Source organism: Topomyia yanbarensis, chromosome 2 (genome assembly GCF_030247195.1).
Source record: "Topomyia yanbarensis strain Yona2022 chromosome 2, ASM3024719v1, whole genome shotgun sequence".
Classification (NCBI taxonomy): domain Eukaryota; kingdom Metazoa; phylum Arthropoda; class Insecta; order Diptera; family Culicidae; genus Topomyia; species Topomyia yanbarensis.
In genome coordinates, this window is record NC_080671.1 from 334,362,454 (window position 1) to 334,389,683 (window position 27,230).

At 42.9% G+C, this 27,230-nt stretch overlaps 1 protein-coding gene across 4 annotated transcripts in view; it reads left to right on the forward strand.

Annotated features, from left to right (window-relative positions):
* LOC131683961 (uncharacterized) overlaps nt 1-22,943 on the forward strand; it is an 86,844-nt gene extending 63,901 nt beyond the window's left edge. For all 4 annotated transcript variants that reach the window (XM_058966384.1, XM_058966382.1, XM_058966385.1 and 1 more), the window contains 9 exons: nt 4,508-4,927; nt 4,992-5,152; nt 5,212-5,511; nt 19,646-20,042; nt 20,105-20,209; nt 20,274-20,703; nt 20,762-20,843; nt 21,025-21,125; nt 21,233-22,943. In XM_058966384.1, the coding sequence (XP_058822367.1) occupies nt 4,508-4,927; nt 4,992-5,152; nt 5,212-5,511; nt 19,646-20,042; nt 20,105-20,209; nt 20,274-20,703; nt 20,762-20,843; nt 21,025-21,125; nt 21,233-21,748 (2,512 nt within the window). In that variant the 3' untranslated portion in view covers nt 21,749-22,943. The remainder of the gene's footprint in view (nt 1-4,507; nt 4,928-4,991; nt 5,153-5,211; nt 5,512-19,645; nt 20,043-20,104; nt 20,210-20,273; nt 20,704-20,761; nt 20,844-21,024; nt 21,126-21,232) is intronic.
* Nucleotides 22,944-27,230: the final 4,287 nt, after the last annotated feature.

A 27,230-nucleotide genomic window follows, 5' to 3' on the forward strand; every position in this document is an offset into this window, starting at 1 on the left:
TGATGGGAAGCCCTTCCGAAAACCTAGCTCTACAGCTCCAGTAAGACAACTCTCCAGAAAAAAGCATATCAAACAATGAGAGACCTAAGGGGTAAAGGTTAGAACGGCCGAATTATTAACCCTCAAAGGCGCAAATCATTTTGTTTCTCAAATTTTCTGAAAATTGTCTCACAGCTTTAATACGTTTAACTATGATAATTTTGAGATGGTTACTGCAATGTTGTTTTAAAACAACATTGCGGATTTAAGGGTTAACAGAAGAGTGAATAAACATTCGCTCTTCTGTTAATAAGTCGGTCGTTCTAATCTTTGCCCCTTAACTCTTTGCTTAATATGCTAGTCAATCATGGAGGTGGGCGTAGCGTAGTTGATAAATCGATTGCCTTGTACGCAGCGCACCTGGGTTCGAGTCCCGACCCCGCACATAGGGTTAGAAATTTTTCATGAGAGATTTTTCTAACCCGAAGAGGCGAATTCAAATCACATTCAAAATCACGCTTCGTTTGAGTCTACAAAAGTCCACGCCATTACGCAAGAGGTTACAGAAACAAATTTATACACGAGAAGTTACATATACGAAACGCACACACGCTCAAGTCCTGCGCGATAATGCAACTTTTTTTCTAATTTGTTTAACACGGCTCAATGCGTTAGCACAACTGAGTCGCGGATCTTTCGTGTTTTTACAAGATGTAGAAGTAAAAAAAAATATCAAAGTTACTGCACGTTCTTCGGGTCTTGTTGACACGGCTTGCTGCTGCGTGCTAAGATCCTTTTTCTTGACGGTGATGCATTAGCTGCGTTATTCTCTGCCACTTGGGGGTCAGTCCGTCTGCCTTCTCTCGCGTTGTCGTTCACGCCCATGTCGTCATTGGTACTGCTTTCATGCTGTTCATTGTCTGAAATACTAGTTTGTTTCTGATTCTTTCGGGTTGCTGTTGTATTTCCGTCTTCATCGGCATTTGTTTCTTTATTGGTTGTGTTGTTTGTTGGTTTGGAGGTACTTGATACAATCTTCGTTTCTTCGCTTTTGGTTAAAGCAATTTTACAGATACTGGGCACGATCATTATAGATTTAGTGTTTATTACTGCCCGATCCGCAGTCGTTTAGCAACCGGTTGTGGTTTAGCATACGACGACAGTGCATCGGTCTTGCTTGTAACAGATGGCATTTCCGTAGCAACCTCTGCGCAAGGTACATGACTAATGTTTGCTTAGCATAACACCTTGAATTGATTTGCATTGGATTGTCAGGTAGGTAGGTTTTGTCGGACGCATTCTCACCACACGCAGAACGTTGCGAAGACATGAGAAGTTCCTCGTTAACGGTATCCACTTCTCAGTATTTTGACATATGTTGTTTGATAACGCTAGCATTAGTACGCGGTGCAACGTCATGTAGCTTTACTTCAATGGTGTCATTGTCTATATATGCTAGGATGCTGTATAAAATGCCATTGCATTCGACGGCGTGTTACAAGTTATTCTGCGAAGCAAATGATTCTGCTTGGATACTGGCTTTGAACAAATTGACATGGCGTAGATTATTTAATTGCACAGTATTAACTTCTGCTACTTTGAGTTTTATATTGACCTTCAACAATTGCTCCATTTCACGAATAGGTAATTTCAAGTTTGATCGCATCGATAAATGAACTAATTTTGCATTGTCACTTATCCTTAGGTCACGTTTCACAAACTAGGTAGAGGGAGCAAAATTTTGCGTTGGCTAATAGACAAAGCAGCACACGGGTAGATTTGATTTCGTGCCCTGCAACAGCAGCGAAACGATTTTTAGCTTTTGAACTAAGTGAGAGGAGAAACCAGACTGATAATGCAACATTTGTCACATATGCAATGAAACTTACAATTGCGATCATCTACGCAAATCAACGCTTGTGATCCCGCATATTTAAAAAGACGCCCCTGTGATTAGATGAAAAATGTAACTCCTACACATTTATAAACCCGAGCTCTAGTGCGATCATACAAACGCACACGCGATCATTAATTTGTCATGTTCATGGATGTCATTATGCCTGATTTTTCTGGCACAGCCAGAGTTTTTTGCAGCTTCTAGTCAAAAGGACGAACCTCTCATTCTGGCAGATTTTTAAATCGTAGAATTTTGGTTGTATTTTCCCAAATTCAACAAGAATCGCGGTTGATGTACGTTCTATGGAGACTAAAGTGTGTCTATGGCTTTTAGGTTGCTGTCAAATGACAGATTTTATCTGATATTTTTAGGTGAACTGCCTGATTTTTTTTTAAATGAAGGCAACGCTTGTCAGCAGGGCATGGTCAAATTCTAATGAAATGCTATGGCGTTGATGATAAATAAATATCACGACCATTTAGACAAGTTCAAGTAGTTTTATGGCATGTTACGTGTGTTCTTCTCTTCTACTTCATTAGAAAATTAGTTCATAAAATGAAGTATTAGATCACGGTCCGTGCGTTCATTCAAGAACACGCGAATATGCGAATGGCCACACGACTATAAAATCGAATTTATCCACGCGAAGTTACATACACGCTAGCAGAGGCGACACACATGTTGACATACACAAACGCTTGAGCTTCGACCACGCACCACGATCTCACACACATGAAAACACCCCGATGATTGAGTGATCGTTTTAACACTTATAACCTTCAAAACTTATATCGCGGTTTTAACGGTGGACCTACAAACACATGTGTTCGTGCGATTTTAAATGGATCACGTCCGAAAGTTCCTTACTCTTAGCCCTGGTAGCAAGGTCCATATCTTCAGTTAAACCAATCGAAAAAAAGACACTCGTACCCCATAAACAACGCGTGCCATGGTGACATGACCGGGAACTTTAGTGATATGGGGAATCTCACCCTTTTCTAGTATTCAGAACGGTAACATACAAATGCTTAAGACCTTCGCGATCATTCACGCACACCTACACCCGCGGTCTCGGCCATGAAAACAATGATTAAGTGAATGTCTTAGCACTATAAACGTAGTTTCAAGCGAGACCCTACAAACGCCCATCTTTGCGCAATAAAGTATTGATCACGTCCGTAAATCTCTTCTTCCGGTCTTAGCAGCCTATGTAGGTCCATGCCTTCAGTAACCCAAAAAATTGAATTTATGCACGCGAAGTTGCATACAAGCTAACACACGAGACATACAAACGCCAGCGCGATCGAACACGTTAACGTACAAACGCTCGAGCACTTCGCGATGATACACGCGATCGTGAGATCCATACACCCGCACATATCTGAACCGTACAAAGAATATCATGATCAGTGATATTATATAACACTCAGAATCACTGCCTACTGCATTGGCCTTAACCAGTGTTTTAGCGGGTGACATTCTCCGTCTCATCTGCATTTGTAGTGAGTGATTCTGACGAGGAGCCCTGCCGCGAACCCAGCTCTACAGCTCCAATATAACAAATCTAGCAATTCTTACTTGGACATCTAGGGAAGGGAATTAAATAAACAGACAATACAGCCGAGGTGAGAGGCATTTAACAAGGTTAGGATCAGTAGGGAAGAGGAGGAGAGGACGTCGGTGGTTGAGGATCATATCTAACAATTTCCACTATATTAATCGTACAAAGTGGTGATAAACTAGAAATTGATGCATACCTGGTTGTAGGAAGTGAATTGATCAGTTCGGTACTTGTAGCCTGACAGTTGTCAACTTTTTTAAACTTGCTTGTATTGACTGGTTTAGAGAAGGTTTAGGTTGTAGGAGTGGGACCTGGCAGAATGTTCATTATTGTATCGATTTTGTTGGCTATTTCGGCAAATTTACGACTAAGAGAAATGAACGCAATGAAATTGAAAGACGGATTGGTATTCTAGAGCGAATCAGTTGTAAAAGTTGGGCGTTCCATCCAAGTCTACCGCATGGTCGTTGATAGAACAGAACTCAACATGATCACGTTTTACCGCCGATGCCGGCAAAAAATGCTTCAGAAATCCTCGCCTAGAACGATCATGTGATCATTCTTTTCCGTGCCGTGCCGATCCTATTGTGATTGAACTACTTATCGATTTTTTCGTTCCGCACACACGGATGGTCGACACAGCTTAGCTAGCAGAAAGTCTTAAATGCATTAAACTCATTTTTCTTTGTTACTCATTTTTTGGTATGGTTGCAATATATACTTCTTGTTGAGACTTTATATCACAGAATTTGGTATGTTGCCAAATGGCAACAGTATACATTTAAGGATTAAAACATAGTAACATATTAATATTGTATTCTTCAATGCACATGGCAATAGCACCCAAACAAAACCAATCTACGGATCAAATGTTTTCAATACTCCCATTCATAAGGAAAAACAAAGCAATTTTTCATCTATATATGAACAGCTTAATCTGTTCAATTGACATTGTCGAATACTCCACAACATCCAGGATTGCCCTCTGAAATTTGCATTCTTCTGAAACAAGTGCATATTCTCACAGTTGATAACCAAATAATCATATTTCTCTCCCGTCACTATTGCAGCGCCAAACGAGCCGCCTGGCGCTGGGCTAAGGACCGTGCCTCAGTGGCAGCGCGATGGACCTGGTTGCTGGCTCAAATTTCGGACCTTGAGTATCGTATTCGGCAGCACAACGAGCTGCATAACAAAATCAAAATCAACAAAGGTGCCGTAACGCTGGAAGATTCTCATTCGCAGCCGCCACAGCCTCCCTCGCATCAGTCAGTCAACGGATACCGTGGAACGCTGCCCGGTAACAACAAACCGTTGGACGATAGCTACGACAACAATGGCTCGAGCAGCAGTACGGCTCCTAACGGAGCGTACGATCACAGTGGCGGTAGTTGTCGAACGCGACCTTTCCATCGGAACGGATTCCGTAAGCGGAAGTTGCTGCAGACTGCAAATCTGCACACCATTTCGAAAAAGGCTGCACGATCTAGGTAAGCGAAAATGAAAGAAACCCAATCTACTCACAATGGTTTATTCTTTTCTAATATTTTTCAGCTCTGTGAAATGTGGTTGCGCTTGGCCGTTACATCCGTGTGCGCTGTGTACCGGCCGGCAGGATCCCACAGCGCCCAGAGATCTACCTGACACGATGCCGGCATCGGAGCGAGTTGCACTGCTGGATCCGTGCTTTCACCCGGTGTTAAGTTTTCCCGAAGGTAACAACCGACATACCTCGATAAATACCCTATCCCACAATAATATTTTCCCGTTTCAGACGTTTCCCACGGAATTCACTTCGAAGCGATTATGAGGATACCGGAGTGGCAGAATAAAATGATTCGTAGCACGGCCAAATCGCTCAGCAGGAGTGCAGGGGCTCCGCAGAAATCAACCGGCTTCGGGTCGACGTCAGCCGCTTCCGGCGGCGCACTTCCCTCTAGTGTCACTCCAGCGTTCCTTTCCTCCGGCGATGAGGCAGTGCCTCACGGCGGAAATAAAAAGTACGGTCCCGATGGCAAGCGGAAGTACAACAAACACAACAAACTACACGGTTCCCAGGAACTGGCGAATCATAGTAAGTAGATGCCCAATTTAAAAGTCGATCCCCCACACAATCAAAGATAGAAGGGAATTATTAGCTGTTAAGATGGAACGATTATTAAAGACGAACCCCCCAGAAATGAAGCAAGATCAAGAGCTAGAAAATGTATTGCGTTTTGATTGGCTGCCGATTCAGAAGAAATTTGAAACTTGAAAAAGAAGAAATTTCTAGCTATTTTTAAATTGGTAAGCTTCATGTTTCCCGTAGTTCATTGTTTATTTGAAAATCTTAGTGCAAAAAGAGTCAGTAAATACAAAAACCCCCTCTTCCATGTTCTATCAAAAAATGGTAATTATTCGACAGAGCTGAGATACTTCGTAAACAATTTCTGGCTCAACTTGTGCTGCTATAATATTTTAACAAAAATCTTGTGCAATTGCTAATACAACGGCTGATGGTATGTGGATTTAATTGGGTTTTTTAAATAAATTCCACTTACAATAGGTATAAGTTTGTTCATACAAGCCTTTTAGTTGCTTGAAAAACTAATATAGAATTTATCTAAATTACATCTGGCACGATCAATTCTCCCATCGGAGTTTCTTCCTCTTCCTCTTGCGGATATTGTTCATCTTCAAAAACTAACCTCGTGGTCTAGCTTTCCAAAAGTTTGCTTTGGCTGCTCATCATCGGAAGTGTCCTCAGATTCCAAACAAGCTTCCTCGTCTACAGAAGGTGGTAACACAGGTGAAGGCTGCTTTATTTCTTCTTTGATTGCCGTCGAGCCAGCGTTACGCTCAGATTTCATCTTAAACCGTTTACCAGTCGTGGAAGTTGCCTATCAACCCGTGTCGTTCTTCGAATGGTACCACATTTTTCCACTAATGGATCGGATATCCATTTTCGTCATTGCTTAGACAGTTCTTGTACAGCTCATTGTTTGCGAATCTGAAGTCCGGGAGACGATCACCTTCCCTCTGCACTTTATCCTTTAGCTGCATGTGTCACGAATCTGTGGAGTTCGCACCACCGAAGGTCACCGATGCCACTATCCGTGATAGCGCGTCCGGTACCACGTTGATGCTTCCCTTTCGGTACTTGTTGTCGAAGTCGAATGCGTTCAGACGTAACAACCACTAGCTCATGAGAGCTGTCGGATTCTTCATCGATCGCAGATAGCTGAGTGCTGCGTGGTCTCAAAAAACTGCAAACTTCACTCCTTCTATGTACCCTCGAAACTTCTCAATGGCCGCCCGTATGACCGCCAGACATTTACGCTCCGTTACCGAATATTTCCGTTCCGAAGAAGATAGCTTCTGAGAAAAGTCAGTCTCCTGCATCAGTACGGCTCCAATTGCATCGCAAGTAATGGCAAGTGTCATTGTACAGTCCGGAATTGCCAACCATGGGCTTACACTAAAGCCGCTTTGAGCTTAAGAAATGCTTGGTCTGCTTGCGTACTCCATCGAAACTTTTTCTTTATCTTCGTCAGGTCCGTTATTAGTACAGCCAGTTCTGCGAAATCTGCTATAAAACGTCGGTACCAATTGCACATGCCGAGAATCCGTTGTACCTCCTCCTTGTTCGTTGGAATTTGGAATATTACGATGCTCTCGATCTTTTCCTAATCGACTTTCCTTTTGTTCTCATTAAAAATGTACCCCAGGTATCTTCTATCTCGTCGACAGAACTTGGATTTCTCTAACGATACCGTCATGTTTGCTCTCCGTACCCGCATCGTTACTTCTTTCAGCAGTCTGATGTGTTTTTCGAACGTTTTGGAGCAGATTAGGATGTCGTCCAGGTAGTGCGTCATCAGTCGCACGAGAGCTTGACTCGCTGTACGAAGTCCGAAGGGAAGTACCTAAAACTGGAAATGTTCTCGGGATGGAACCGTAAATACTGTCAACGACCTAAATGCCGCATGCAGCGATAACTGCCAGAATGCGTCCTTAAGATCGATTGACGAAATGTACTTATAGCCGCCGAGATTGTTGATGATCGACGAGATTTATGGGATAGTGTATCCTTCATTCACCATCCCGGTATTTCATTCAGCTAAGTCTTATCCAGCTCCGTTTCCTTACTGCAGCATGTTGCTTTGACTCCGAACTTGTCTCAAAAGTTCATGCCCAGGATGAGGTAAACTGGAATTGTCGGGACCAACAGGATGGTCACGTTACGGTTGTTGAAAACTATCGGCACTCGGACGAAGTGTGATATTTTGTACTGCGTGCTGTTCACTATTTTGATGCTTCTAATGACGTTTCCTTTGCGCAGACTTAGCTGTTCAACGATCTTTACATTGTTGCTGCCACCCAGCAGTGAGCAGTTGGCCCGCTACCTAACAGCGCTCTGCTTTCTTTGCCCACGTGATGCAGCTGCGAAAAGTCGTCCCGAACGAAAGCAGAAAAAATTGCCTGTGTTTTTGCTCAATCCATGTAACGATGTCCTCCCTCATCGCAGTTCCAGCACATCATCCCCGTCCGTCTCTGGTCTATCGGTTCTAGTCTATGTTCCCCCGTTCTGTCTCGCTCTCTTCGTGCTGAGTTGTGGGGAGCTTGCGACTCCTGAGAGTGGGACTGCGCGGGTAGAGGCTGCTGTCTCTGTACCTGATTGCTGTACTAACGCTGTGTCTGCTGCATGAGTGGTTGTGGCGCGTACTGTCTGTGCTGCTGTGCGACGTTCGCCTTCTCCAAATTTTGTGCTAACGTAAATGTTAGCCTAGTGTTCCTCGTCGTCAACTTGCTCGGTAAGCTGGTCTATTTTCAGCTGTCAGTATCCCTCATCATGTTGCGATTGTACCCCTTCTTCATCGAGCGACGAATTTTGACCATCGACCATTCCGCCTGCCGAGTTCTCCTCCAGCTTTACTGTTTGTACCCTGCCGAATCGTGGTTGATGCTGCATTGCCAGTGCTGGTCTTGGTGCAACAGTGAGTGCTAAACTCTAAAAGCGCAAATATTTACAAAACCTGTGCGGAATTGGAAATCTGCGTTGCCTGTTAAGAAGCACTCTCGTTTCGTCGTAGCTGGTGCAGATCTCCACTATTCCCTGTATAGTGGCTGCGGTCACGATCGCTGCATAATTGGCGTTCATGTTTTTTTTGACGATGAAAAACTTCTCTTCCTCGCACATCGGTGGCGTAACGAACCGAAATAGTGCTGCGATGTGCCGATAATATTTCGAAAATGCCTTGTTGTGTCCTTGGAATCAAAAGCAAAAATTAAACTTAATTTAAAATAGTTTTCGTGCCCTTAACGCGCAAAGTGGCTTAATCCATTTTTTCCTTATGGGAATTAATATTGCATAATCAAAAGCAAGCTTCAAGGCGCAAAATCTGTACATAACTGCTGGGCAAGAATTCCTTCCGTATCTCCCGTTTGAATGCTTCCCAGGAAAGTAATGTGTGCTGCGCCATGCCTCGTGCATACCAATCCAATTCATCTTCCTGTAACAGATGTTTGATCGATGCCAATAAGGTGTCGTCGTTCATCCCTTCCGATCTAGCGAATGTGTCAACTCGGTCCAGGAATATGTTCAGCGACGTTGTGTCCTTCTCTCCCCAAAACTTGAATGGCCAGTTGTGTACTGCTTTCGTTGTACACAACTGTCCGCCCGTCTAGTGTCTTGCCGCAGTAGATGATGCAGTAAATCGTCGCCCAGCTGGTCGTTCTCTTTGGGAGCACGTCGTTTGGCATAAGTTCGTTTGGCATAAGTTCATTTGGCATAAGATCATTTGGCATAATGTTCATTTGGCATAACAGTAGGTGACACATACGTTCGTTTGGCATAATGTTCATTTGGCATAATGGTCATTTGGCATAATGGTCATTTGGCATAATGGTCGTTTGGCATAATTTAAAAAATACATTGAATTTTCTGGTACTAGTCGTTGACGCCTAATGTGGCGCCACATCGCTTTAAACCCGGTGCTGTCCGACATCGCTCCGCTCCGTCGGACTTGAACTAGTTGATATCCCCTATGTTTGAGTAATCCGGGCAAACGAGTGGATTACAGGTTTGATCGCGAGGGGCCGCCGACGCGCCTTCGATACCCGGCGGATCCCGCTTCGGATCCTTGGTCTCAGTTATGCGACGATGCCAAGGGTTAATTGGTATATAGGTTCAAATAACTGCTCATATTTGAAAGAAGAATCAACCCTTATGTTTAAGTAATCCGGGCAAACGAGTAAATCAACACTTTGCTAGCGAACTTATTAAACATGCAGATTAAAAGAGCTGCTCATTTTTGAAAGAAGGAGTCAACCCCTAATTTTGGGTAAAGCGGGCAAACGAGTATTTCACCAGTTTACTTGCGAGGGCCATTTGGTATGCAAATTTAAAGAACAGCTCATGACTGAAAGAAGGAATCAACCTTCTGGCAAATATACACATATATATTTGCCAGAAACAAGGATTGATTCCTTCTTTAAGACATGAGCAGTTCTTTAAATTTGTATACCAAACAGCGCTCGCAAGTAAACTGGTGATCCACTCGTTTGCTCAAACTTAGGAGTTGATTCCTTCGTTCAAACATGATCAGTTCTTTGAATCAATATACCAAATAGCCCTTGGAAATATCGCATAACCGAGACCAAGGGGCCGAGGTGGTCATCGACCCGCCGTCAGAAGTGGCTACCCCTCACCAGCAACTCACCCGTTTGCTCGAGTTACTCAAACATAGGGGCTATCAACTAGTTTAACTACCATACTTAAAGCGATGTGGCGTAGCCACATTAGGCGTCAACATTAAATATAAGAGATTTCAATGGATATTTCAAATTATGCCAAACGACCATTATGCCAAATGACCATTATGCCAAACGACCATTATGCCAAATGACAATTATGCCAAATTACCATTATGCCAAATGAACATTATGCCAAACGAAAGCATGTGTTACCTGCTGTTATGCCAAATGAACATTATGCCAAATGAACTTATGCCAAACGAACTTATGCCAAACGACGTGCTCCCGTTCTCTTTCTACACGTTTTTGTTTCCTTTCGTGCCGCTCGCTGTTCCTGCTCGGTCGTTTCGTCCAGATCTGCGTTGATTTTCGATCAAATTCTAGCCGGCTCTCTCTTATTACTGTTCCTCGAAGCGCGATTTCGCCCACCGCCCGTGATTGTGAAAACTCCTGGGAATCGATGGAATGTCCAATGGTGGTGGTGTGTAATGTGACTCTGTCGTATTCCGTACGTGATCATTATTGAAGCATCTGTCGGAGCATTCCAAATCGAGCGCACCGTGCCTTCGGCTGGCAGATAGGAACGAACTGGATGCCGGAAGCGTTGTATGTTGACTGCTTCTTCTGCTATGTTCTCTTGACGCTTCCTGTCCAGTCCCTGGTGCCGTCGTCGATTTGAGTTGGATTGTACTCGTCTGCTGGCAGCTGCCGATTGCTTTTTGGCATTGCCCCTTCTGCACTTCCATAACCTGCCACTCTCAATGGATCGGTTAAAGCACCATTCACGTCACTGATTAACACTCTGACAAGCGCGTCGAGCGCTCTGTGTACGTCTGCTAGGAAACACGGTGGCTTGAGACATGTCAACCTGTTCCTATAATGTACGAGTCGCGACCGCAATTGACATCAATTTTGCTTGTCGGTGCTCTGAAGAGCAGGTCTGACAGCTTTCTGTAGCTTATAAATTGCTACCTGAATATATTAACAGTTGGACTCATAACGTGACCCGAACTGTCGTGAAAAATATTTTCGGTCCGGTTATCTTGAACTGCGGCCCTCAACTTTTGAACCTTGACTCTATGAGTCGTGGAACCTAGATTGACCATGTGACACAAGGCCAACTCTCTTCGTGATTTAGATGGATGAAATCCACCCTAAAATGTTCCTAATCACAAACCAAATAAACTTAATCGCTACCGAGAACCTTAAGCGTCAAACTAACACATAGGCTCAAAACAACATGCAAATCTTTAATGTGGGATTTCAGTTGGGCGCCAGTGCAACAACATTTCCACTTTTAGCAGACCCAAAACAGAGAAATGTGGGAGTGAAATCCCCTAATAATGAATGCTAAGAAAATACTCTGTAATAGGTAAAGTGTGTAGGGGAATTATGGGTAAAACGGCCACTGTGGGTCAAACTGACACCCCACGACGTTACCCATATCTCAAATTTTCTTTCATTTTATGACAGGTTATTATTAGTACGACTATTTTGAGCACTTCGTGACGTTAACACGGTCATACATGGTGTCTACTCCCTGAAAAAACTGAGAAAAACATGGAAAACCGAGAATTCTCAGGGAATTTCGAAAGTTGACCATGATGATATTAGAATTGTGTATGTATCCCTTGTTATTACGGTTTTGTTTATATTCCAAAGAATTGATGGTTTTGCCATTTTCCACCATTCCTTTTTCTGATAAGCGTATCTATTATAGCCAGCGCTTCTGCAACTTCCTGAGTACGCTTCGACGCTCGTCCAATCATTAAGAGGTCGTTGTTGAAACGGTCTTTTTTTCCAGCTAATGTAAGGCAACCCGTGCGAGAGAATGTGGTGCTAATAGCTCGAAGGGAAGAGTACTCTCTTCAGCCATGATCGATTGAATTGGGCGGGCAACGAAGGTGCTAAAGGCGAAGCGACCCATTTTGTTGTAACCAGATGCGAGTGTCAGCAGCGATGTTTGGCATCCTCTGCTCACTAGCTAAATGCCGCATATTTTATAGTAAGGTCTATAACTTGGCCAGTAGTTTATTGGCAATGCGTGAAATTCACGACTCACTTTCGTGCCTAACCAATAAAAACACTCCTAACTGTTTTTTCACCTTGTTTCTTCCACACGGAAATACATCAAGGTGTTACATCGTGCGGGTGATCTCGTTGTGCTTTCTTTGCAACCCTATATTTGACTTACGAGTTTTCCGTCGCTATCTCGGAACCACACTTGATCCATGACTTTTGAGCCATTCAGCTCTCGACTCTTCTCTTGCGGTCTTCGCCCCCATCTATTACATCGCTATTTAACTCTTGTTTGAGTGAACCGTTTAGCTGATGATTTCCTGAGCCATTTAGCTCCTATTTTCGTTAGTCATTCAGCTCCCAGCTTTATCACTATCTATTTGGATAGCCCCCGCCGATGAATTCATTTTACTCCGTCTGAGAGTCCCTCGACAGAGGAATTTCTCCCAACACCGATACCCATTCTCTTCAGCCATTCAGCTCTTAGACTTATCGAGATCTACTCGATGTCTGTTTCGTAAACCAATCAGCTGTCAGCCAACGTGAATCTACCCTACTGAGAATTCCTCGGCGGTGGATTTATCCCGATACCGATGCAAGTTTTCTTGAGCCATTTAGCTTCCCGCTTCGTCCCTATCTACTCCATCTAGTCCCCAGCGTGGACCTAGCCTAGGTATCCAGCGATTTCGGGTGGAGCGTAGCTTCCAGTCCGACGACCCGCTGCTGGCTGTTCGACGCAATCTACGGGGTGGATCTGCTCTACTCACAAGCTACCCGGTAGGATGTCGAGGTCCCCGTCCAGCGATTCCGGTGTAGCTTGACGTCCGGTTCGCTGGTACCCTGATGATCCAAACCCGGCGGTGGATTTAGTTTACTGCCACTGCTTTGCTTTGTTGATCCCTTCACCAGTTTCTTTGCAGCTCGGAGATTATGCTCGTCTCTACGCTGTTGACCGCATTGTAGATATGCTTATCATGGCACATCTCTTCGACGATGTTGTCGACCGTCACGCAGAGCATACCCCTTCGAACATCTCCGAACTAAGAGCATTTGAAGAATACGTGCTCCGGTGTCTCTTGTACGTTCACGCACTCCGGGCAAAGGGGTGTCCACACCGATGCAGGTCCTTGCGGAAGCACCCATATGCCCGGCCAAAAACTGCATCAAATGGAAGTTCACCTCTCCATGCTTTCTATGTACCCACACCGACACGTTTAAGATGAGTCGGTGGGTCCACCTTTTTTTCTTCGCGTTGTCCCACTCTTGCTACCGCTTAGCCAACGAATCCGCTCTGACCAGTCTCCTTGCATTTCGTGTATTCTTCCGCTGAGAGTATTCCACGTCCTCAGCCAGAGTGATGCAGATGGGAATCATCCCGGCAATGACGAATGGCGCCTCCGACGATATCGTTCTATACACGCTCGCGACACAAATAGCCATTAGGCGAAACGTGCTTGTCAACTTCATGACATGGCCTCATGGTAAACACGAAAAAATTATATTATGAACATGGATTTTTATTACAAAACCCTGGAAAACCTGGAAGACTCATGTATTTTTTTTCTTCAGATTGAGTAGACACCATGAAAAAGCATATATTTGCATCACACGTATTCATATACACATACTTACACTCAGTCTTCCCAAATGAACATCGAACACCATGTTCGCTCTAGTTCTGTGCTCATCCTACACCATCATTTCGTGTGCAAACTCGAACGCGCTAATGCGTACCAAAACACGAGCACATGTTCGTCTGCCCAAACGAACCCCATGTACGTACGGGGTGTTCGTACACACAGGTTCTTGATACTAGTTTTCTCTTTCTCGCACCCATCAGCACTAGCATTGATTCATTCTTTTTTGTGTGTGCCTTTCCTTTGTACGTACACGATGTTTAAACCTAAGTTTGCACATCGTTCGCTTGGGTTCGGTGTTCGATGCGAACCTGTACACAAAGGCAAAGCATGTTTGAGGTTGAACGCGTGCACGAAATTTTGTACACGGGTGCAAACTTGTCGATGTTCATGGGAAGACTGCTTACACTTCATCTCACACGCATATATCACATTTTTAATAAAAATAAATAAAAAGGAGAGAAAAAAATTATTGGGAATGCCGATCTTGCCTCTATGGGTTGTCGGTTTTCCCGCACTGCCTGGAAGATGTCACTATTTCTCTGTTATTGCAACCAACCCCTAAATTTTTGGAAGCGCTGCTAAAATTAGGCCTTGTGAACCTTCTGTGAACGGCAATCTTGCGCAAGATATATAACTTTATTAGTTTTGTGGTAACTCAGACAACAGGTTAAGCTTGAGGTCTTGTTTTTAACCATAATTTCCCTACATTCACCTAACCCTTGCTGACGTCATCGCCGTGCCTTCATCATCAGTGGACCAATAGGTTGAGCCATCCACGGGCCTACCAGGTAGCATTTTGATCGGCTCCGGCTTCAATTCACACTCTCTCCGACAGTTGGTTAATAATTGTCCGGGACGTGCATGAGCATCTCGGCTCTTACCCGTCGAATCCGATCTTGCTGCTTGCTTCGCACTCGTTTCGATTTTTGACTGTATCCTGTGGGCAGAGACCGTACCGACAGGAGGCAATACCGGAATAGAAAGAAAAAGGAACACAAATTGGATAAAATACCGCACGATAAATAAAAAGAAACGAGTTAGTTTTAGAATCGCGTGTTTAATCCAGTTGTATTTCTCCAAGATCCTCCAACAATCTCCGCAGCCAAATAAGCTCCTGGCATGACTCACTCAGCGCGTTATATTCAGCCTCCATGGAGGACAAACTTACACACGACTGCCGGTGACTAACCCAAGCGACGGGTCCACCTCCGAAGAAGAAAATATATCCGGTCGTAGACTTCGTAGTAGCATGATCGCCGGCCCAATCAGCATCGGAGTAGCCGACAAGTACCCACCCATCTCCCGCACCGAATGTCAATTTTAATTCTTTCGTACCCTTGAGGTATCTGACGACACGTTTGGCAGCCGTCCAGTCCATTTCTGTTGGTGCGCTGACTTTACGGCCGAGTAGTGACACGCTTGCAGCTATATCCGGTCTTCCATTTACTGCAACGTAGAGTAAAGCACCTACGAGACTGCGATACAATGTTGTGTCACCAAACGGCGCGCCGTTATTTTCTGATCTGGTGTACCCCGTGTCCATTGGTGTCTTGGAACTATTACAATCTTCAAGTCCAAACTTTTTAATCAACATTTCAATAAACTTAGTTGGTCGCAGACTGAAGCAACCATCCTTGCGACGAACTTCATACCCTAGAACGTGTTTGACCGCTCCGAGATTCGTCATATCAAACTCCGTTCGTAGTGCTTCATAAACTTCGATAATGGACGCTTCATCAACGCAGCCAACCAGAATATCGTCGACATAGACGAGCAGAAAGGTAATATTTCGATCATCACGACGTATGTACAAGCAAGGGTCGGACTCACACTGCTTGAATCCCAGTTTATTCAACACGACTGTTTGAGTCCATATATGCTCTTCTTGAGTCTACAAACGTACTTCTCCTTTCCGACGATTTCGTACCCGGGTGGTTGGCGCATGTAGATTTCTTCCTCGACTGTCCCATTTAAATACGCGATCTTGACATCGAAATACTGAAGACTCATCCCATTCTTGCCTGCAACGGCCAGTAGTGCTCGAAATGTCTCCTGACGTGTTACCGGTGCGAAAACATCCACATAATCCACACCATAGTGCTGGATAAATCCTTGTGCAACCAATCTTGCTTTATATTTCACGACATCACCTGTTTCATTCCGCTCAAGTTTGAAAACCCATCGTGAACCAATCGTCTTCGTTCCTTTCGGCAATTGGACAGGATCCCAGGTTACACTTTCTGCATGCGCCTACATTTCGGCATCCATCGCCTTCTTCCAGTCCGCAACCTTCAACGCCTTACGATAATCGGTTGGTTCCTCCCATTCACACTTTGTAATCCCAACTGCAAAATCACCATAACGTATCGGAGGGATTCCTCTTATTCGCCTCGCATCTCGTTGCAATTCTGACTCCTCCTCAATCGGAAGTTCTTCATAGCCGAGAAATGGATCATCATTAGCGTCGTCCCAACCTTCGAATTCAACTGACGATCCATCGTCATCATCTCCTTCCGGTACAGCCAATTTTTGGTAACATGGTAATAATTGGGATTTCGATCTCACTTTCTGGTTTTGCAGACGTAACAGATTCGTCCAATGCACAAATTTGCTCCGATCCATTACCAACCTCGATAAATTTTTCATCACGACTAACAGTCACACGATTGTTGGAAAGATCGACTAATCGGTATCCCTTATGGTCCTCGAAATACCCTACGAAGGTGAGCTTCATTGCTTTCTGGTTTAGCTTAGATCGTTTCGAATCTGGGATATGCACGTATGTATCACACCCGAACACTCGAAGATGAGCAAGATTCGGTTTACGATGTGTCCAAAGCTCATACGGAGTCTTCTTTACTACTCGAGAAGACAGACGGTTCTGTACGTACGCCGCCGTCAGTACTGCTTCATCCCAGTACGTTTTGCTGATTCCTGCATCGGCTAACATCCAAACTCCTGTAGTGACCGATTTTTACGTTCAGCGATGCCGTTCTGTTGAGGCGAGTAGGGCGTGGTAAACTGCAATTTTATTCCCTCCATTTCATAAAATTCGCGTAACACTTGGTTGACGTGTTCGCCACCACCATCGGACCGAATAACGAGTAACTTTCTCCCGAAGACCTTCTGCACCCAACGAACATACTGCTTAATTTTCCCAGCCACTTCGCTCTTATGTTTTAGTAAATACACGATAGTGTACCGACTGTAATCGTCCATTAGGGTCATAAGATAACGATTGCCAGATGGAGTTGTAGTTTCCATCAGCCCGCAAAGATTTGTGTGTGTATTACTTCCAGCGGCTGCGTTGTTTTCCGCTCGGTTATCGGTAGGAACGGCTTCCGTGCCAGCTTACCCTTAAGGCAGTATTCGCAGGTAATACGAGCACCGCAGTCTTGTAAATTAAATCCACATACCAGATCTTTCATTCGTCGAAACAATTCCGGGTCACGATGCCCAACTCGTCGATGCCAAGTGTACTGATTCTTCTCGTGATGTTCAATTCCAGCCTTCAGCGATTGTGCATGAACGCGCAGACGGTAAAGGCTTCCAACTTTGTCACCTACTGCCACGATTTCACCCGCCGGACTTACAACGGCACAGTCCGATGCACTAAACTTCGCTACAAACCCTTTAGCAGCCAGCTGGCTTACCGTGATTAGACCACTGTCTAAATCCGGCACATATAGCACATTTTTAGACTGATTTCCTCTCACTCACCACGACCTTTTTCACCAAACAGGACACCTTCGCCGATGCCGGAAGATTTTGTTTGATTCCCATCAGCAAGAGTTACTTTCGATTCGAAACTTTTGTACAGTGTTGAGAAGAACGATTTGTCACTCGTCATATGGCACGATGCACCGCTGTCAATTACCCAACAGTTCGACTTTATTTAACCAGCCATAAAACAAACAGCGTTAGTTGTTTCGTGCACCTGCTTTGCTTTCGGGTTTCCGTCATTCGGATTCTGTTTTCTCGCTGATCCGCCATAAGCTCCCCTCTGTGCCTGCCACTTTTTGCAATGCTTCCGAAAGTGTCCAGGCTGTTTGCAGAAATAACACACTTTTTCCGGCTTCTTACTGCTTCCCATGTCCAATTTCATCGCTTTCATATCTAGCGACAGAGATGCATTCTTCTCCCGACGCTGATTGTATTCATTCAACGATCGAGTTTTCACGAGAGTAACAGTCCAGTCTTCATCCGCCCGGCTCTGGAGACTTTGCACCAGTCCATGATAAGATGGCGGAACACTTTTGAAAATCATAGCGATTTGCAGTGGTTCATCCAGGTTCTGACCTGCTGCCGTCAACTTGTCGAACAATTCTTCCATAGCGGAAAGGTGCTTTCCATATCTTCGCCTTCTGGCATACTAGCACTACACAATTTGCCAAGGTAATGAGCAATGGTCGACATTGTCGCCTTTTCGTGGTGTTCTTTGAGAGCATTCCACATGCCACGTGCACTGTCCGTATTTTTAACCTATTTATACTGGCTTTCCTCGATGAAAAGTCCAATGTTTGCCCGCGCTTTTCGATCGTGATTCTTCCACTCTTCGGTCACCGGTTCTGGCTTCGCAACGCTTATCACTTCCAACAGGTCCTATTTTTCGAGCAACCATTCCATGCGCTGTTTCCAGGAGCCCCAATTGGTCTAGTGGCCGAGAACCGCGCACAAAAAGCTCTTCGCCCGGTTAAACCCAACGTGGAATGGCAAAGGGATGTACGTGCTTGCGGACTTCTGCCCGCTACGAACACCGAATCAAAAGTCCCTCTCTACCGAATGAATGAATGAATGACGTTGACGTTTGTTAGATGGACATTGACGTTTATCAGCTGGGTGGAATCGTGCGCCCTCTGGTTGTTGATGTGGCCCACCCCGCGCGTGCACACTAATCACCGATTAATTAATATTGAACCAACTAATATTAAACATAACTGTAACACCGCTTCATCGAAACGTTTAAACATCAAGGAAATTCGAGAGAGGAGAGGATTGATGGATTTTGCACTGGATACTTTTCAGCTGATCTACCGCAGTACTCCAAACCAGTCAGCACAACCACTTTCCTTGAAACACTAACAGTCATTAGTTTGTCCTATTTTGTTAAATTTGTCTCGAGGGTGGGCCAAGATTCAAGACGTAAAAAAGAAAAGAATAACGATTAATAGTGAGAGTCTGTCCGATCCCGTACGCGCTGTGATTTGCTGTTGCGCGTGGAAATCTCTTCTCGCCTCGAAGAAATCTAGAGAAAATTTAGAATTGGACGTAAGTAACAATGAGAGATTCTCTTTGGGGTCTTTCTCTTCTATTCATTACTCGGCCATTTCAGCATTTACTACTCTACTCTTTGCATAATATTCTAAAAACCGTCGGTTTTCGATATGTACCGGAAGATTAGTGCAAAGTGTTGTAATGACGTCGTAATAAACGAAAGAGAAAGTAAACTTACGTCCTATTGAAAATTTTCTCTAGAAATATTTGCATCCACGCTAACTGTATATTGGGGCTTATTCAGTCATGCAATTCTACCAGTCCGCTAAAAACAGTAAGCTTGAAAATCTGTAACAATGTAGCCTTAAAATGCGTATCAAAAAAGGCGTTTGAAAATGTTAACTTGCTAATAAATTAGTAAAACCAATGTCAAAGTATTGTGTGCTCGCACAAGAAATACAATGATGAATCTACAATTTATAATTGCTCAGATCATAGTAGTCCTTTAGTAAATATATCCCTTACCAATGACAGATGGTGGTTCGCTGGAACAATTTGTTTTATTCATATTTCTTACAACTCTCCCACGTCCACTTGCAGAGCTTAAAAAATCTAAATCTCGACGAAACCTGCTACTGACAAGCACCACCGGCAGAGGCAGACGCAAGTCATCGTCCGGGTATCCTCCCGGTGGCAGCAGCCAATACGGTCCAACTGGTTACGGTGCTACACCTGGTGGCAGTTCCAACAAGTACTACAAAAGTTCCAGCAGCAAATATCGGAAATCGTCGCACTCATCATCGACGGCAGCTTCCGGAACGGGGACGCACGGTGCGGGTACCGGCTCGTACACTCGATACAACAGCGGAGGCATTGGCGGTGCTTCATCCGGATTTGACTATATGGATTCGGCTGGGCTGCATCATGACGGCGCTGGTAGTGGTAGCAGTCGCAGCAAAAACTCATCACCAACGCCAAATCACCATCGGAACGAGAGGTATTTATCAACGTACCACAAAATCATTAACAACAGAAATAAACCGTTTGTTTATCTTTCAGGAAAAGTCGACCCTCATACGACATTGATAACATCGTTATTCCGTACAGTATGGCTGCCGCAAACAAGGTGGAACTCTTACCCTACAAGGAAATTGTGACACCAAAGTAAGTTATTAAGTGATTATTCTTCCATAACTGCGTGCAATTAAATTATTCCAACTTTCAATAGATGGCGCATTGTTGGCGATAACGATGAATCAATCGATCCGGACTCGGAAACCATCGATGCTAGTCAGCTCATAAAAACAGCAAGTGGTAACAACAACTCAGCTCCTGACGCCGGAAACAAACAGTCGGTTTCACCCAAACCTGCAATAATACCTCCTACAGAAAAAGTATCCGATCTGACCCAGTCATTGTCCGAGGGACGGTTTATCGTGTTACCAGCCATCGACGAGGAAGATATCTCCGATGAAACGATTCTGGTTAAGCACGACCGTGCCCTGCAGGATGAACGCAAAAAATTCCGAACGTACATGAAGTTTCCCTGGAGCAGACCACGAGCGAATAGGCGAACCGACAGTAGGGCAGAATCAAGTGGAGCCAACACGCCGGATCCTACGTCCCCGGCGCCACCCACTCCACTGGTTGACATTGAGGTATTTGATTTTCATTTTGTAAGTAATGCAATAAATGTAATGCTGTGCCTATTTGCAGTCGAACACCTCGCCTGCATGTCCATCAACGCCTTTAATGTCGCTTGACACACATGAGCTGTCGGAAACCAATGTTCTCAACGGTAAGTGATTTTGACACTTTTACGGTAACTTTTGTCAACACCTCGGATGACATAGTGCAATGCATGCTGTTTATTGCTCTTCGATCAGAGAATTTCTTTATTGAGTTAATGAATATTTTATAGTTTCGTTTTTTTGGAATATTTCACATTACATTAAAATCATTCACGTTCCCCTTTCCAGCCCTCAATCAAAGCCTCAATAAGAAGGAGCGTAGACGAACTGTTTCAACCAAACTAGTGCGGGAAGAAATCCAGCGCAGCTCTAGTCCGGACATCAAAGAGGTCAGTATTTTCCTCGCGATTCTGATCTCAACTATCTTTCAAACAATTTTCAAATATCCCCTGTTTTAAAACCGTCCAAACTAATGTTTTTATCTCTCAATCATCAGGTCATCCCACCCTACGATTCGCTGCAGTTCCCGCTACCGGACGACCTCTACGAAGAGATGGTTCGAACGATGCCGAGTGACCACCTAACCCTGGTGGAAGATGCCATCAACAAACTAACCCGACCGAATAGGCCCAACAACAACGTACTGCTCGCGAACCGGAACAATTTGAACCTGGCGCCATCGAGCAGTGGGCACGTCAACAACCCGCTCAGCTCCAATCTGTCCACAACCTCCACGACCATTTCGGCCATCGAGAATGATCTCGACGATCTGGAGTGTAACGATAATGACGACGAGCTGATGCAGGCGAAAAAGGTCGAAAACCAAATTATAATGGAGAAGCTGCTGAAGAGCTGTGACGAGAATCGAATGTTTGTAGGTGTACGCCAAGTACTCGATGATGACGATCCGATGGATGACGAGGAAACCGATACTGGTGAATCACTGTTTGTCGAGGAAGATGATCCCAACGATCCGGAGTGGTACGATCGGCCTGGTAGAGGTCGAACGTAAGATGCTCCCAGTGAGTGTAAAAGGGGACCGCGGTGAACAATGTTATTCTTGTGATCTCGATCGCTACAGAAGTTTGGTTTCGTTGATGCTCTGTATTTTCTTTTACTAGGCTAACTAACGCTATCGTTTCACTACTTTTAAACATTAGGACCTAAATAATAGCATTCAAGCCCATCTTTGTACAGCAGATAGGAAATCACTTTTAAGTATACTTTACTATTGAGGAAAAAACTAAAACAGAGAAGCAAATATATATGAGCAGCAATATGATGCTTGTAAATCATATTTCCTATGTCAAAAGTTATTTCACATATTGCAACATTTGTTTCCTTTCGAAACAACCTTTAAGGCGTACCTATCCCAAATAAGTAAATTTATCTATAATGAAGTTATTAGAAATCTCTCAGCATAGATTGCCGGGCATTATCACGATTCTCATGCATATGAAAAAGATTAAAAAATAATACAAATAATCACATAGAACATAACAATAACACAGAAATAGGACCGTAGCATATGTTGGAATATAAATTAACGAAAACAAACTGTAGAAACCTGTGAATAAGTAGTTGTAAGCCAAATCGAACGCTTAAGAAAAACAAAAATGATTTATCTTCTGCAACCGTGTACATATTCCACAACCTAGCTGTGACGCAAGCCAATTCATGTTTCCTTTCACTTGGGTTAAGATGTAGTTCATCAAATTGTAAGTACCGCAAACAATAGTGTAGATTGAAACACAAATGAAATATGGATGTAAACTTATTTTTCGACTCTTTTGTGCATTGTCTTTCTGCCTCTTGGTAGTCGACCCATGCTTTTTTTTCTTCTGCTGATTGTTTTCTTTCTAAAAATTTTATTTGAGATTCTCCCGAACAAAAAGAAAGCACGGGTAGAATCGAACGTGTTATGATTATTCTTTTACGTTTTAAGTAAAAAGCAAACAAACTAGAATTACTGGCAGTCATCGTTTACGGTAGGATGTTATGTGTAGCTACTCTGGAACGTTCCAACCAGACGAAAGATCAGCAAATATTAGGCTGTTACACCCATCAGCTGTGTACATTTATATAACTGCAGGAATATATTGTAGAGATCATCTCTCATCAGAACTTTTCAGAATAAAATGCTTGATACGAGGCGTCTTGATGAATAGAACAGCCCAGGTCGGGATCGTTTTATGGAACCACATAAATGGATTAGTCTGTAATTGGTAAGAAAAATGAGAAATCTCCCTATTTCCACTAGACGGAATTTGGCGATATTTGTTTACTACGTTTACTACGGATGTGATATATACCTACTAAATAGAGTTATCTTATGTATAAAATTACTCAAACTAAAATCTGCACTAGTTGTGTTTCTACACTTGATCTTGTTTTCAATCAGCCCTATTCTACTTTACGATGGATTGATTATTTGAGCGAATGCGACTGAATTCAACTTGCGTGTAATGCTGTCGTTATTTAAGGTTGCACAGAGAATGCGTAAAATTCGCAAACGAAAAAAGCAGTTTTTTTCCACACCATATGTCAGATCTTCATAAAAATCAATCAGCGTATGTAGAATGTTACTGTACTGCTGATTGATTTTTATGAAGATCTGACATACGGTGTGGAAAAAAACTGCTTTTTTCGTTTGCGAATTTTACGCATTCTCTGTGCAACCTTAAGAATGCAGATAAAATTCGAAAGTATGGGGCCCTATTCTCACAGTCACGTCACCCAGTGACTAGAAGGAAATTTCCTTCTAGTCACCAAGATCAAAGATAAAGTGACTGTAAAACAATTTCTTGGTCGAAAATTAACTTGTTCCGCACAGATTTCAAAAAAAACAGCGAATAAAGAAGTGCTCTTGTAACAAACATCCTAAACACAGTTTTGGCTTTTTTCTTACATCGAAACAAACGGAGTTGGCTCGATCTCGTGCTCACAACGACAAGAAGTTGAAAAATTGGCTCAGGGCGCAGTAGTTGATGGGTCACCACAATTGCTACAATAGGCAGCGAGAAGAAGAACCGTGATTGAAAAATCTGGAAGGCTTGACGGCAACTAACCAACGGGAAATTTCGGTTCCGATAGTAGTTACTTGCGATTTCATAACGATTCATTTATTTTACTTTCATTAACACTCCGGAACTCGCGTTAAGTCATTTATAAGCATTGAAGATTTTCGCAAGAGTTTTCGAATGTGTTGTACTCCGTGCAAAGGCACAAGCGTTGAAAATTTGAATGTTGAAGTCGTCTATACTGTGCCTTCGGGAAGACATATCAAGACAATAAACTGCAGATGAAATGAAATACACATTGAATTTTGATAATCGTCGCCATGTAACGTGTTGTCTAGTGAGTATGAGCGTCATTTTTGTGATTAGTCCAACGACGCTTTTTTGATTAATCTGGGCTGCCATAGGATCGAGAGTAGAGATTTCCGGTCGTGTCCGATTCATGGGGCCCTATTCTCACCGTCACCTCACCTCACCTCACTTGAGTCACCGTCACCTCACTTACCAGTCACCTCACCCACGAAGAGGTATTCCGAGACTCACTTTAGGTGAGGTGACTGTTGGGTGACCGTCATCACCCAGGTGACTCTCAGAATCGCAATTTTTGAAGTCCCCTCACGGAAATTGTAAAGTGACTGCTAGCATCACTCAATCACTGACCCGGATATTTCGAAAGTGCATTGTGTCGATTGATTGATTGGTTGGCATTTTGAAATCCAAGATGGCGCCATTTTGAAATCCAAGATGACGGCTTCCGGTTACCATGAAACACTTAAAACCACCATCAATATGGGTGTCATTTGGAAGATATTGATTAGTAGAATGCGAAAATTAACGATTGGCGCCATTTTGAAATCCAAGATGGCGGCTTCCGGTTACCATAACACTTAAAACCACCATCAATATGGGTGTCATTTGGAAGGTATTGATTAATAGAAGGCGATAGTTGACGATTGGAGCCATTTTGAAATCCAAGATGGCGGCTTCCGGTTACCATAAAATACTTAAAACCACCATCAATATGGGTTTCATTTTTAAGGTATTGATTAGTAGAATGCGAAAATTGACGATTGGCGCCATTTTGAAATCCAAGATGGTGGCTTCCGGTTACCACAAAACACTTAAAACCACCATCAATATGGGTGTCATTTGGAAGATATTGATTAGTAGAATGCGAAAATTGACGATTGGCGCCATTTTGAAATCCAAGATGGCGGCTTCCGGTTACCATAAAACGTCTTAAACCACCATCAATATGGGTGTCATTTGGAAGGTATTGATTAATAGAAGGCGATAGTTGACGATTGGAGCCATTTTGAAATCCAAGATGGCGGCTTCCGGTTACCATAAAATACTTAAAACCACCATCAATATGGGTGTCATTTTTAAGGTATTGATTAGTAGAATGCGAAAATTGACGATTGGCGCCATTTTGAAATCCAAGATGGCTGATTCCGGTTACAATTAAACACTTAAAATCACCATCAATATGGGTGTCATTTGAGAGGTATTGATTACTAGAAAGCAAAAATTGATGATTGGTGCCACTTTGAAATTCAAGACGAATTTGACTTGGTTCGTCTGCTAGAGCCAATCAACCAGATTTTCATGTGAGAGGTGACTGATAAGATAGGGTCTTCCCTGTATTTCGATGTTACCAATAAAAAACTGTTTATAACAATCCGTTTTGTGAAATCGGCATAATGATCCATTCGGCGAAACGGCATTCGGCAAAATGGTAATCGACGAACTTACCCGCCCGCTTTTTTTTTAAATAATTTGTTAATTGCTTTTAATAAGAGCGTTGAATTTAGAGGGAAAAACAAACGCTACGCACAAAGTGTAAATAATAGCGCTTGTCGTGAAGCAAGGAAACTTTCGACAGCCATAATCAATCAAGGTGTGAGATGTTTAAATAAACAAATTTCTTTTTGTGTGTCATTGAAGCAAGCGTTTACCGGCGCATGACGGGGAACGTGTAATTTAAGGCAATATATTCTGATTCCTGATTCTTTGGTTCCAGTACTTGAGTATGAAGCGCTGCTGAATAGATAACGAATGCTTGTTTATGTAAAATATATTTGAAGTGAATCCCAAAAGGTATTGCCGTTACCGGGATATCATTTCGAAACGTGTGAACGTGAATATTGTAACCCGTTCTAAAATTAAATTGAAGCTGAAGAATAGAATTGTATTGTTCAAAAATAAAACGAAATAGAATTCGTGAATAAAAAAAGAGAATTTGACAGTAGAGGCATGCTTATTTGATTTCTGAAGAATGTATGGAGAAGTTGCCAATTTAAATGAGTAAATAATCTAGCTCCATACAGTTTCGATAAATTTATTGAATAGGAAGTGTTCCAGTTTTTCTTTAAATATAAAAAAACTTGCAAAGAAGCTTCAACTTATTTTATTTTCTAACAATCGAGTGTAATTTACGATTTTCTGCTCCAGTATTTATTCCATAAAAACATGTCACATTTTTTTTCTTGTGCTGTTTTTTTTTACTAAAATTCTGACGACTGATTGAAAAATATATGTTTGCTCTTTCATTAGGCTTCATACCATGATTTTTTTAAATAATATTCTGACAAAAAACCGTTTAAATATGCAAGCATAAATTAATGCCGTTTTCGTCGGTTAAAAAATTAAGCGAGCGCAAAGAAATGGGCCCTTAGAGATGAATGTTAATATAAGCAATAAAAGTGATATTACTAACCCGGATAGAAATTAACAATAATAATTACCCTACCAACAATCACAAAATAATTAATGTTATGCTTATTATTATGTTTCCACATTATTATGTGCAGAATTATTTCAGTAGATTTACAATGATACGTCATATAACATTTATTTTCATTCACCACAAAAAAATGATGTAGTAAATTAGCATTAAATATTACTGTTTCTAAGGGCCGATTTCTTCACCCTCGCCTAACTTTCAAACCAGGTTCACCAGTACGTTTAAACTTAGCTCAAGCCTTGGTGATGGTGAACAAATCGGCCCTAAGAAAAAATCCGGAAAATTGATTTCTTTAATGTTTAGGAATACAGTGAAGACCCGTTTTTATCAGAGCCTTGGTGAATTTAAGCCTGATAAAACGGGGACATTGACAAAATTGGGAGATACATTTTTCTTTTCAATAATCCGAAGTTCGTAAAATATTTGTCTTTAATCCATAGACATAGCCTCATAACCATTTCTGATTTTCTAGTTTAAATTTTCCTTACGGGAGTCAGCACATATTTTAAAAAATAGGGGAACCCGGGGCTATTCGGGACTACTTAAGCGAATCACCCTTTTAGATAAATAGATGTAAAAAAATTTACTGGCAAAGGTCCTAATTGTTAGTTTGAAACCACAGCTACATTTTGGTGCCACAAAAGGTTCATTTGCACCACTCAATGGCGTCGCTAGGCGACGATTTGTAAACCTCTACGTGTTTCCATCCATTTTACAATGTAGGGGTAATT